The sequence below is a fragment of the Condylura cristata genome, unplaced genomic scaffold (genome assembly GCF_000260355.1).
Source record: "Condylura cristata isolate star-nosed mole 26May11 unplaced genomic scaffold, ConCri1.0 scaffold00018, whole genome shotgun sequence".
In the NCBI taxonomy this organism is placed as follows: domain Eukaryota; kingdom Metazoa; phylum Chordata; class Mammalia; order Eulipotyphla; family Talpidae; genus Condylura; species Condylura cristata.
Window position 1 is genome coordinate 30,320,836 of NW_004567119.1, and position 14,747 is coordinate 30,335,582.

General features: G+C 34.8%; 1 protein-coding gene across 1 annotated transcript in view; it reads right to left on the reverse strand.

Annotated features, from left to right (window-relative positions):
* The window catches only part of BRINP3 (bone morphogenetic protein/retinoic acid inducible neural-specific 3), a gene marked incomplete at its 5' end in the record, with an annotated part of 138,532 nt that overhangs the window by 87,668 nt on the left and 36,117 nt on the right, over positions 1–14,747 (reverse strand). The window contains one exon of the mRNA XM_012726775.1: positions 11,097–11,333. Within this exon, the coding sequence (XP_012582229.1) occupies positions 11,097–11,333 (237 nt within the window). The remainder of the gene's footprint in view (positions 1–11,096; positions 11,334–14,747) is intronic.

Genomic DNA, 14,747 nt, shown 5'->3' on the forward strand with positions numbered 1-14,747 from the left:
ACCAGACATCTGGTTCCCTGTTGCATGTGTATTTTCTCTTTTTTTAGTATTCCTAGAGGATAAACAGAGTTGAGATTATACTACAGAAATGAGCCTTAGCCACCACAAAAACTGAGGCTGAGGTAGAGGAGAAATGAGTGTTCCAGGTTTGGTAATTTAGAGCATGTCACCATGACTTCAAACCTCTAGATAGTGACTTGTTCAGGGCCTTACACATGGCCACGCCAGAGTTAGGAGTGATCTGTTAACTTTCCTGTAATGTTTAGGAATATTCTTCCTGTCTTAGACTAAGTTGGTTGGATAAGCTTCTAGTGATGCTGGCAGCCAATTGGTGAGAAATGAAGAGAAAACTTAAGAATATAAAAATTAAAACAAAGAAAAGGAGAAACAATAACTAAAGTAACAGATTTCTGATGATTGCAATCTGTTCTTCTGCTCAAAGCACTTTCTACCTAAAATTTAAATCTTATTCTTTCCATTTTTGGAAAATTTACATTCATTAAATAAAAGTGCATGAAATAAATAATTAAAATAAATCTTTCACTCTGGGGCAGGTGGCTAAAATGCATGTTGTATTTTCTAACATTTTTGCTTCTATTTTATAATCATGCAGGAGTATGTGACCTGGCTACTATCTACTTCTTCTACATTTAGTTGAGATGCTCAGTACCTCAGATGCTCTTCATCTGCTGGTCATCACCACAGCATGTCCTCATGGCTCCAACATCTTCCACAGCCCACCTGTATTCCACTTATGTCATCATCAGCTTTGAAAAGATGTCTTCCCAGACAGATTTGCAGTTGTTCAAGAGCACAGTCTTCATTATGCAGTACTTCTTCTGCCTATGCAGAATCCAGTCCTCATAGATGCCTACTCTTTGGAAATTATGTCAAAGTCTCCTGGGGCCTTCTGCTTCCTTTCAAATCCTTCATTTCATCATGAGATCATTTGAGACTTGGTATGCATTTAGAATTTGAATGGAATAGAATGTATAAAACATGGTTTCAGGCATCACAGGGTTCACAATTTATTGTTTTCCCAGAGAGAACACAGTGCTCAAATGGAAAGTGAAAGCAAGTGTTGAGTCATGCCCCCACTCCCTATGGGCATGTATACTTTCAGGAAACATTTATTTTTATACACAGGTCTTAGCAAATTAGAAATGCCTGCAGAAACACTGACGGAGTTTCCGGATCCTAAATACTTTCAGATTTTGATCAATAAGTTATCTCACAATAGAAGAAAAGGGTGAATAATCATCAGGGCAATTTGCCCAGCAAACAGTATTCCTTACAAGATGCTTGAACAGATTGATGATACATTATATATTAAAAACATGGCATGAGCAGCTGCAATTTTTACAAGTCTTCTTCCTATGGGATTAGTGATTCTTGGAAAATGTGTTAATGTATTGACTTGCATTCATGGTTCTTTGATTTCTTTCCAAGATGTTCTCTATAAAATTATATTATTCAAATTTATGTATTGTGCTCTCTCAACAAGAATATTATTAGGTAGGTCTAGACTTTATTGTTGATGTGAGATGGAGTTATTGCTGTCATGTTATACAATAATATGATACTTTCAAATTCAGTACAATTCATTAAAGACAATATATATTTATTTAGGGGTGATTTTTTTTTTAAATCATTCTCTGAAAGAACATAGGGTGGAGATAAGATGAAAAGAGAACAAAGTCCATTTTAAAAGAACACACATTACAAATGTATTTTGTTTTAAAAAATCTATTTCTTACAGCTTCAACTAACTAGATTCCTCTATAGCTCTCTACCCTCCTGGGAGGATTTTCACATCCTAGAATGTTATCATCAAAGCTGGTTTGGAATTTTAAAATGCTGAAAAGTTCAAGCATTGTTTTAAGATTGTTGAACAGATGTAGTTTCTCCTAGGAGACTGTCTTGATGGTAAATACCTTATATTTCTTCTAAGAACTTCAGAATATAAGCATGCATTTTAACAGAAAGTAAGATGTCAGGAAGGAAAAAGAAATCAAGGATGAAAACTAAGTACATGTTGGCACTCACTATTGCTGCTTTTTTTTGAAATTTGAAATACATTTCAAAGAGAAATACTGTGGGCATTTTTTTTTTCACAGAAATAAGAATATCCAATCAGAAGTGGAATAATATAGTATAAATGCTTATATAGTGTGCAAGACCAATTTGAAGGCAATTAAATACAATCGCTAATTATACTTTATGGTAATACTCCTTCCACTGCTAAATTAAACTATTAAAATACTTAACTATACAGATATTCTTTCAGATTTGGTATTAATTCAAAGTAAAATGTAGATTCATTAAGACAAATTAATACTGAGTAAAAGCTAGCTGAATGTTTCCTTTATGAAAGAAACCTCCTCAAGAATTAAAGTCAGGAATAACTTTCTGGATGAATAAGATGCAGCTGATTTTTGTAATTCTGTGCAAAATAGCTTATATCTGGAGTTTCTATAAAATAAACCATACGAGGAAAATTGAAATAGATATTGAGCAGGATAACACAGAAGTTTGAAGCCATATAATTGAATTGAATCAAAGTATAGTAACAAGGAATATCAAGCTTATAAGAAGACTCTATGGTAATAAGTTGCTTACTTCAAATGCATTAAATGGAAATTATGCTATGATTTTTATTTCCAGAGGTCATAATTGATGGGAGTGGGTAGAAATACCGGAGACATATACTCGTGGGTTTTAAGGGACATTGATATGATATGTAAAAGCTGAAGTGGCTGTCTTTTTCAGAATATGAATAATATATCTTAAGAAACTTACTCATCAATGCTTAGAGTATTATATAAGAGTAATTCAAATGCTGGGTGGTTAGGACTTAACCTTTTATCTTCAATACATTTATCTAACATTAAAAGATTTTGATATCTTGAGTAGGTTTCAGTCTAACAGATAATCCAAAATGTTATCAGGGTCGGGTTATAATTTGATATATTTCCTTGTATTAACTCATGTAACCTAATATAGCAACAATTAGATATTCATTGTGAAAAAGGGTGGTCCTCACTTAAACAGAAAAACCTTTCTCATAATAAAAACTATCAGTCACCAAATTATGTATCAGTTCAAGGTAGGTGTTTATTTTCTTAAAGAGTGGGACCAACTGAATTTGGTGAATCAAATTTTTGCATAGGAGGTAGGATGGATTTTATGTGTTTCCTTATAATTTGCCCTTTTTGTCATGCCCACTGCTATGAATGAACTTAATGATGGATGCCATTTCTGAACAGAAGCTTCCAAAGTCACTGAGCAGCCCACCCACGTCCTCTTCTGCCCACCACAACTATGGGCCCAGGGTCCAGGGAGAGTTGTGTAAGGACAACTGATTCACAGCACACATGCAGTACAAAAGGTAAATCAACACTAAACTCACACTCTAGGACTCTGAATTTTGGGGGGTCATTGGCTTCTTGCCTGTTCTGAATAATATGGACAATGGCATTTGGGTAAAATATTATTCTGGGCATCATGGGTTTTCACGACTATATCCCTGGGTCTGCAGAAGAAATGATGAGGTCAACATCGGTGCATATGTAAACTAAAGAAAAATTGTGTGTCTGTGAATGTGTGTGTGTGCGTGCACACACACACACACACACACTTAACATATCACCAAATATGTTGGGAGTCAAGTAAAGGTTACATCCTTTACCTCCAACATCTATACATTTGATTTATGGCCTTCTGCTTCCAAAACCAGAACAACAGTTAATGTGTTACTATACTAACACATTGCATCTGTATAATGTGCTATTTCAGTCTTAATAGGAAGAAAAATGCTAAGATAATATTTTCCTGTAGGAATACCTATGTTAAGGCCAATTATAATTAATTAAGCACCCAGGTTAGAACAAGAGGATGGGGAACAGCATCAAGCTAAAAATATATAATTGTATAAAGATGGTAAGTTTTACCCAGTGACTAGGCCATCACTAATCATTGCCTAAAATCAATTTGTAAGTGAGCAGTTTCCAAACTATGGCTCAATTAGTGCTCATTATTTTACTTAAATGGATTAGTTGTAGAAACACAGAAACCACAGAACGTTATTTTAGGGCACTGCAATTTATTAAAATTAACATGGACCCTTTCTCAAGATCTACAGAAACTAATGTGGTTTGTGGCAGTGTTCTGCATTTTCTCCTGTTCTGCTAAAATAATAAATACATAGATAGATAAATGATAAGTTATTAATAAGAAGTTCTAACACACTGTTAACATGCAATGAATCAAGAGTCCAAAAAAAGAGGTCAAGGAATCTAACAATTATAATATAAAAAAAAAAAATTAAAAAGTGTAGTGCAACACTTTTTTTAAAATTGTGTGTGTGTGGGCCCTCCCTGGTGGCGCAGCGGGTTAAAGCACTGCACTGAGAATCTAAAGCCGCTTCCGCATGAGTTCGATTCCCGCCTGCCCTGGAGGTGACCACATGGCGTGGCAGACCTCTCCTGACCCGCCCGCTGCTCCCCTCAGCAGTGTACTTCGTCGATCTGCCCGTTCTGCTCCCCACTCTGTCTCTGGTGAAGCCTCTCACCGCCCCTGAGCCTCTGGCCTACCACAGTTCTGTATGCACAAATAAATAAATCTTTAAAAAAAAAAAATAAATAAAAAAATAAAAAATAAATAAAATTGTGTGTGTGAGAGAGAGAGGAGGAAAGGGAGAGAGAGAAAAAGAATGAGATAAAATAAAAGAGGTTCTGACTTAAGCAGATTATGTGTGAAGGTCTCAGAACATTTTGCCCACGATTCACTATATATGGGCACTGTGACATTGTAGCCCCAAGGTTAAGAGATTCTTGGCCTTAAGTCCAGACAAAAAGGGGATAACTTATGCTATTTTTTATTAATGGCACCACACATATAGCACTGTTTCTGGTGAACTGTGAATTTCACTGCCCAACTGAGATCATCTCATGAGGAAGAAAAGGGTTACAGCTTAAAAAGAAAGTGTAATGTGATGGGATTGCAGTGTGAAATCATGCAAGACCCCATGAGATCTGTATGAAAACACCTAAGGAAGCGGTGACGTTAAACACCCAAGGTGGTGGTGAAGTTTGCATTTTTCACTGGTGTGAGAGTTAGAAAACTACCTCATTCTATTTTCATAGAAAAATAAGAAAAAAAATATAATTAATTTTTAAATAAATAAGATTCACCTTCCTAGAGCCATGGAAACTCACAACCTCCGTGTCTGTTTCTGACTCCTCATTACCAAAAAAAAAGGAGTTAAATAATGAATGCTAAAATGGATGGGAGTAGAGGATTCTTCATCAAGTGGTAGATTTGACAAACTGGTCACTAAAGTGTCTTTCAGTTTTAAAAGTGGAGATATCCTTTATGCTTCAATGTTGTTTTGGAGAATTTGTCTTGTTCTGTGTGCTATGTTGCATATCCAGTGTGACAAATTTGGTCAACCTTCGTAAGATGATACTCGTTCAGAGTTCACACAACACAGCTACCTGACAACCTGACATTGCACCACACATTTGTTTTGCTGCCAATTAACTTCAAGATCTTTCCACTAACACTCTGTCAACTCCTTAAATGAAGCACTGACTTTTGCCAACAGAAGGTTATATCTTCTTCACAGCTAGCTGTGAAGCTCATACAAGTGAGATAACAAAAATTAAATGAGACGCTCACTGACAGGCCATTTAGCTGCATGGCAAATGCTGTAGATGTCACTATCTGAGAAGAAGGAAGTGCAAGCTTCTTTGGCCAAACCAAGGGAAACACATTTCTGCAAAGTGATTTAATAATGATTATGAGTCATCTAGTGATGCTCCATAAACTTTCAATTATCATTGTATATAAAATCTTAAATTATCATAAAAATCATGAACAAGTTGACTTTTTAGAAAAAGACAGATACAGGAAGATTATTGACATAATTAGCAATGCAGTCTAGATACCAGATTTAAAATTAATGAAGGAATTAGGACCTTGATGAAGAGCAGTCAACACTAAAGTCACCTGCATGGATTTCAACTCACTATAAACAGAAATGGTATCCCTTTTGACTCAAAAGGTTTCCATCATTATAATAAAATACATGAACTTATGAGATCAGTACCATGTTGCACTTGCATACAGACAGTGTACAATGCCACTGTGTCTTTAAATTTGTGTTTTTTCTCCTTGTATTCCAGTTTTGATCATGAAAGACTTATTACCTACCAGCTCTAGATCAGAGAAAGCCACTCCCTAAATTAGTGTATATGGAGATAATGTAAGCTGTGACAGGTAGGTGGAGACTTTCCTTTTAAAATATTAGCCCATATCCGTAAAATCTTTGGAATAGAGCATAACCACACTGTTTTCCCTCAGATTGGATTCTTGCTTTAGCACATATTAAATGTATTGAAAACCTTGCCATGTGATAGCCCCGGCTTTTTTCATCTTTAAAAGGAACTAAACTAGGCCCTCCCTCGTGGCACAACGGGTTAAAAGCACAGCACTGAGAAGCTAAAGTCACTTCCACATGAGTTCAATTCCTGTCTGCCCCGGAGGTGACCACATGGTGTGGCAGACCTCTCCTGACCCGCCCGCTGCTCCCCTCGGCAGTGTACTTCGTCGATTTGCCTGTTCTGCTCCCCACCCTGTCTCTGGTGAAGCCTCTTGCTGCCCCTGAGTCTCTAGCCTGTACCCCAGTTCTGTATGCACAAATAAATAAATCTTAAAAAAAAAGAAAGAAAGAAAAAGAAACTAAACTATAACCATGATACTAGTGCTTTGCAAGATTTCTTTAGAGAGTAAAGTGCATAAGGTCTAAAATGTTTCCAATTGGCTCATGGGCTTTCAAAAAATCCCATTAAATAAAAAAATTTGGAAGGCAGAGCAAATATCTATCATGTCTTCCTAGAGGAAGTAATAAACTAAAAGTCTAACAATGTGACATTTTTAATTAGATAAATAAATCATCTTCACAAATTTGATGTTTCTTCCCATTACTGTGAAATATAGAAAGCATCATCATATATAAATCAGCATTTGCTAAGTTGTTCCATCATAAACAACATCATATTATTGCTAGGTTACTTCTTGTTCATATCACATTTCCACAATGCCCTGCTAAGGGGAACACTGGGTAAGAAAAGAGAGGTATGCTGCACTATATGTGGGTTAGCTCCCTGGCTGGGATAGAACTCAAACCATAGAGGTAACAGCACCTTGAGGGTTAACCCCTAGGCCACCAAGGAGGCCCACAAAAGGGAAATAATCTAAAATCAAATTTATATAACAAAGGAAGAGTTATCACACAATAGTTAACATACAAAGCCCCTTATTGACACACAAAGTTCCACATACCATATTAAAAGACTTCAGCAAAATCATTGTGGCTATTATATGTAATTGAGAAGTTTTGATTTAGTCATGGCTACTAACACTTATTTTTGAAATGAGTACTGATTTTATCAAAGTACAACAAGTATTGCATACATTTTACATAATCTAGAAAAGCCATCACATATATCCTTATAAAATCAAGCATTAAGTAGTATGTGCAAATTCTCTGAATATATAATATTCATTAATCTCTTTTCATCATAGCCTATATGAGAAAATAAGCAATAAAACATTTAATGGATGAAAAAACATTAAGTCATCATCAATTTCATTTTTATGAAACTAGATCAAAGGTTTGAATGGTTTATTTAAGACTAAATTGGATAATTGACCAAATTTTGAGTTCAAATAAATACAGACTATGATTGCTTAAGACCAAAGACATATACCACATTATTTCACATACTGAGAGATAAATCTTCATAATAAATAAACTTAAAGCATTGGAAAAGGCATTGCATCTTTGTGTTCCTATGCATCTGTATTATCTGTCATCTGTGAGGAACAGTAACACGGCAGTTATTAATGTTCTTATTCAGATTTGGGTGAGATAAAAGAAGGCAAAGAAAAAAGATGCCTAAAAATATCCAAGCAAAACATTAAAATAAAAATAAAATAACATTGAGGTATGTCTTTTGTTTTTAGAATTGCTTTTTAGATTTTGTTTATCAGAAAGATGAAAGATGTTACACCTACGGTGACATTCCAAGAGGGAGTCAACAAAGGTATTAGTGTCAAATACCTGGACAGTGTCTGGCCATGTATGTTTTTGGTTATCATATTCCTCAGTCTATCACCATCTATTGTGATAGATAATATGTCCACTATAAATAGCACTCTTCACTAGTTTTTGAATAATGATACAAAGAAAGATGATATCTCCTGCCCTCAAGATACACAGAACTCTTTTTAAATTGTTGGGATGATGACAGTGGTCGAGCTATGGAAATACATCAGGAAAACTGGAACAGGTAGCAAGCATTTGGCAGAAAGCCTTTGGAATCAAAGGAACCATTACATAAAACACCTGCTTGGCACTCGCCTGCCATTTTATTTCAGATGATGTTAGGAAATTAATTGAAGTACAGAATAAAATTTTGGTAATGGCAAAGGAGGATGATAGTCATACTATATTAAATATGATACAGCTAAATCAGAGCAGAAACACTAACAAATTGCAATAAACAGTGAAGATGAAATTGATTTTGTTGTGTTCATTTTATAAATGACCATTGCTTTTGGTGCTGGGGTATCTGTAAATTATAGTATAGCTAACAAACAGATGATCACAAAAAATTAAAACATACATAGATACTGTGAGAATCAAAATTAAAACATGTTTTCTTTCACTTACACATACTCAATTACCAACTCCCATCAAAGAGTGACATTATTAACATATGGTCACAAATAGTTTTTCCCAGGATAACATGGTATTAGATGTGATAAGTAATTAAAACATAATTTGATAACTTCTTTCAATAACGTAAAAGGGTAGGCTGAAGTACAAATTAGGTAACTGAAGTTTTAAGAGATTAAATGATGTAAAAAGGTGACTTAACTTGGTTTGATAAAGCATATTTACCAGGTTTAATTTGAACAGAATGGGTTGAGTGTACCAAAATTTACTTTTCCTTTTCCTACAAAAGACAGCAAAAGCAAAATATATATTCCCATCTAAGACTTCATACTTATATGACATACAGTTTTATGTTTATAGTTGCTTGTGTCTTAAAAACTATTTTTAGATTTTGGTGATTCATGTAGTGTCTTCATCCTTATATTTTCTAGACATATGGTAAAAGGACATCTAGCCATTTCCTTTGAAATTAGTCTTGGCTATAAAATGGGGTAATAGATTATGTGGATTGTTAGGAAGCAATTCACATTCATTCTCAGCATTTCACATAAGCACCAGTGACAACTTACCCTTTCTTCTATCTCCATAAGCACGGGGCAATGCGTGAGGGCGCTTCCTTCAGTCTGATCCAGGAGTCAGGGCAAGAGGGACAGAGACTCTGGCGCCATTACTGGTGTACCCTTAGAGGCATGGGATTCCATTGGGATGGTACCACACCCACCAACAATCACCCCCAGACCGTCCCCACAGTCCAGTGCAGGGTGGGTAACTTACAGACCATAGAGACACCAAACAAAAAGGGTCAGAATGAGCCAGATTACTAACAAACCCTAGAAAGCTGTTCACAGAGCTGAGCCTACCAGAGCATGAGGGGGAGGGATGAAAACAAAGTCCACCAAGTGCTTTTATGGTTCATTCTATCTTTACAAGTACAATTAAAAAAAATATCCACCTTCCTAGTTACTCTCAATAGAAATGATGACCTACTTTATTCTGTGTTTCACCTTAAAACAAAAGCCCAAAGGCTCAATGGACAACTCTTAAGGGGGAAAAAACAAAACAAAACAAAACAAACAAAAAAACTTATCAAGGCAAAATAAAAGCATTTCTGTGAGTTTTGCAGAAATGATTCTCAAAGGATTTCCTGATCTAAATCATAATAGTTTGATATATAGATAATGTTGTGCTTTTATTTTTTAACTTAACCTTGAGTTAATAGCATAGGAGCACATATTGCAATTTAGCTAATGATTCCATATGTGTTATTCAATATCAGATGTTCAACATGAACAAGATATTTAATGAATAATGTTTTTGAGCATTTTTCTCTGAAGACTATAAAGAAGAATTTGAGATCAGATACTGTTTAGGTTTTCCAAAAACACCAGAATGATAATTTTAGACAGTTTTTCTGTGTTTTTATAAATAGAAATCTTACTAAAATTGAGGTGCATTACTCTTTATGTGCAATTCCAATCAAAATGTAACCTAAGAAAACCCAACTTATCAACTACTTCTAAATCTATTTACCTGATCTTTTGTTCTGATTAGTGGTTCTATGCTATAAGAGGTGATGATACTTTTTGTCACTTTTGAGGTGTGTTTGCGTAATTGAATCACAAAAGAATAAAATGAAAGCATACATATTTGACCTCTTGGAAACTGAAATATTTTTGCCTACTTGAAAATTAGTCATGCCAACACTTTTGACAAAAGCTACATGATCATACTCAGTATCTGCTGAGAAGTTTTATTACTTTATCATGAACTGTCACATTATCAATATATCTAATTTATGTTGAGGCAGCTTTTATTAAGTGAATTACTTTATAAAATAGATGATTACAAAACATATAGTCCATAAGATATAAGATATGAAAACATACTGCACTCATTAAAATTCAGATAACATGCAAACATGGTCTAAATTTAATTAAACTAAGTCATAAGTAAAATGACATACTCATGAGTTTTGGAATAATACAATGAAGATACAGAGTGAGAGCTTTCTGCTGAGAGTTCACATAGAAAATTCTAGAAAGATACTAGAGGTATCAGATAAATTTTTGTATTGACAGAGGCAAGGACTTTATTATATGAATGACCTTTTCAGAGCAAGGTAGGTCCCAATGCCCACAGCATGAAAGGATACAAGGACTGTGTCTGCTTGCAGTAAAATGCCAAATGACCAGTAATAACAGCAGTTTCATTTCCATTTGAAAAAAAGTAATAGTAAACCATCAAATAAAAGTTCTTTCAATTCTCCAATAATTTCTTTCAAAAGAGCAAAATAAATGTTTCAGTATAATTTTTTCACAAAATGTTCAAATATGACTTTAAAGTTCTGTCTTACCTGATTCCTCAAAGTCACTGTTGTAAGCTTTCCAGGCTTCAGTTACTCGAAGAAGATTCTCTTCCATAGCTTGGATATCCATGGAAGGGCAGTTGCATTCTGGAAATCTGGGGCCGCACTGACACCAGCAGTCATTATCCTTGCAGAAAAACTCCCCCTCTGAATTACAAGCGATGTAGCTCAACGCTGCTTGTACAAATCGCTCCTGGAGATAGTCAGGAAGGAGGACTTGCAGCCCTAAAAGGCCAGTAAATAATTTACTTTGTTAAAGAGAAAGTACAGTATATATTTATGATATCCAAAAAAGGCTAACACTCCAATTAAGCTGTGATTTATGCTTATTTAAAAATAATCCATAGGCATTATCCAAGCACGTGAAAGTGCCAGTATTTATGTTTCTACTCATTAATAGAACATGTTCACTATTCAAGAATCCCATAAATTAGAGGTGTGTGAATTGCCTAGACTGATTTTGTTTTTAAATTTATTTGATTGGTTCTTTGACTTGAGTGATCTGATTATTGCATCATATTGACTTAATGTAGAGACCATCTTCCTGTAGTTTTGATAAATGATATACTGTTATTTCTCACTACATGATTTCAAATAATTCACAACAGCCTCTATTGTGAGACCAACAGTCCACAACTGCACAGACATTATATGGTGATGAGTTGTGGCAAAAGAATGATAAAAGTTTGCAATTGTGTTTATCTCTTAGAATTATCAACATGTAGCTTTTGTGATCTTTGCCTAGGAGTGACCACAGATGCACTCCAGGGAAGCAGATGGGCGGATTTAGTTTTTTCACAGTTCGTTTCATTGTCCTATGCTAAGGCAGCCCGAGTGATACAGCTCATTACTTTTCAATTTGCAAGTTTGGTAAAGTCGCAATCTCTTATGAATAATAGTAAACGTGAAGAATAAGGTTGTATGAGTAACATTTGGGGAACTTTATGATCTTTACTAGCTTTACATTTAGCAAATTTTAAAAAAATATATAGTTTCAATTCATTTCTTTCTACACAGGAAATTTTATAAAAACAGCTAAATATTCAGACCAATTGGCAGGCAAATATAAAGAGAAATTTGGCTAACAGGTAATTAAAATTTGCCATAATGATTTTTTTTAAAGATTTATTTATTTATGCTTACAGAACTAGGGTACAGACCAGAGGTGTGGTAGGTGAGAGGATTCACCAGGGACAGAGTGGGGAGCAAAACAGGCAGACTGACAAAGTACACTGCTGAGGGGAGCACCGGGCATGTTAGACGTGTGGGGCAGCTCCTGAGCGGGGAATCGAACTCGTGCTTTAGTGGCTTTGCAGAGCTTCATAATGCGGTGCTTTACCCCGTTGCGCGCCACCAAGGAGAGCCCAATGATTTTTGTAAAATTTACATTTCCTTTCAAACAAGTTTTTAATTATTGTTTTTGATAATAATGTAATAAATAATAAACATAATAAATGAGCACATTTAGTATATTTATTATTGGGTAATTTAGAAGAGAATATCTCAGAAGAAAACGTTGAACAGAGAATAATGAAAAGGCAAACATGATATAAAATATGGAAATAGCTTAACAGACTCAGAGGAAACTCATGATTAAATGAACTGACCCTAGAATAAAAGAAAAAAAAGAATCAGCAATGAGGGAGTAAATAGATAAGAAATTTGAAAAATTGAGAGCCATCGAGAAAATTGTAATTTACACTGTACAAATACATGTTCAAGCAAGACAAACATGTAAGTTTAAACTCCAGTTCTTCCATGCTGTTCTGCTTATGGACTTTGTAAAGCACCATGAGAAACTGAGGGCCCCATGTGATGTGATAAAGTACAATCTGAAAAGTAATAGGCCAAAGGTAGATTATCTGTTGCATTACAGATAACTGTATTTTAAAGTGAAAATACATGTATCAATTAGCTGTAATCTCATTCCAGTGATTTGGCAGCTAACATCATTTTTATAAAACTGTATATGAATAAACTGTGTGTGTTTTGTGTATAGATGTGCACTCTCCTTGAATTCATAACTACATTGCACGATTTATACGAGTTTGTTTTCCTGTAACAAAATTTACCTATAAACATCTATTCTTTTTTTTTTTTTTTTAAAGATTTATTTATTTATTTGTACAGAACTGGGGTACAGGCCAGAGATGCGGAGGGTGAGAGGATTCACCCGCGACAGCAGGGAGCAGAACAGGCAGATCAACGAAGCACACTGCTGAGGGGAGCAGCGGGCGGGTCAGGAGAGGTCTGCCTCGCCATGTGGTCACCTCTGGGGCAGGCGGGAATCGAACTCATGCGGAAGTGGCTTTAGTTTCTTAGTGCAGTGCTTTAACCCGCTGCGCCACCAGGGAGGGCCCTAAACATCTATTCTTAATCACATTATATTTTTGTTTTAAAATAATAGCAAATTTATAGATATATTCCTAAGATGTATAGCATAACATATGGTAGTATGAAATTACATAATATTTTCTAATACTGATAATTTTGAGTTAAAATTAGTCTGATTGAATTATTCAACAGACTTATATGTCAACATGCATTAACATTTTAAACAAATGTCTGCTTATGTAAAAGCATGAATTTAGTGAATTGATTTGATCTTCTGTTAATGTGGGTTTTCTAGAAAGATGAATTACTATAAATTATTTAACTCAAATTTATTTCCTACTTCTTATTTTTATCTAGCACAATATACACAATCAATGAGAAAATGTATTTCAATATTTCAATAGAGAGAAACAAATGTTTTTGAAACAATAAATATCATTAGAGTGTCTCATGTTTAAAATTTACATAAAATATTTTGCCCGTGAGTAGCACAAGACTGTGACAACTTTGTTGAAATAGGATATTAGGAACCATTTGATCCGGAAACATTTATCAGTCAGATGGACCATCCATTTTCTCAGTTTCTGGGAATTTAAAAAAGATATTACCAAAGCTTAGTAAAGACTTTTGACTAATCCTGTTACCTGTTCTCTCAAGTCATTTGCTTGATAAGTTGTACTAGTAAGGGGAGAAAACTGAAATATCACTCCTTAATTTCAAAATAAATATCCTCACAAATTACATTATGTCATATATATCAAACACATTTTCATCACTAATTTGCAGAGTTGTAGATATGCAAAAAAAAAAAAAGTCTACTCTGTACTTTAACTGGCAAATCCAGATTCCAAGTTCAAGCAGACAAGTAATTCCAGCTTACTCCTTACTTTCTGCTATAAAATGTTTTATTTCATCTCTTCTGAGTCAGTTTAATGAGTTATAAGCATTTCTTTGGCATACTTTCTTTCTGAAAATCTATCCTAATATAGTAGTTACACCAAGGACTTTTCTTCTGAATTTTTATTTGATGCTATCACATTTAATAATGACTATTGATATTTTGTTTTCTGTTAAATTCTACTTCAGCAGCAATTTTTTTTTTATTTTTAAAGATTATTTTTGTATGCATACGAGAACTACATATGGGCCAGAAGTGCAGAGGATGAGAGGATTCAGCAGGGACAGAGAGGGTAACAAAACAGGTAGATTGACTGATACACACTGCTCAGTGGAGCAGCAGATGAGACAGGAGAGGTCTGCTGTGCCCTGTGGGTCAGCCCCCTGGCTGTGGAAGGAAGTCCTGCT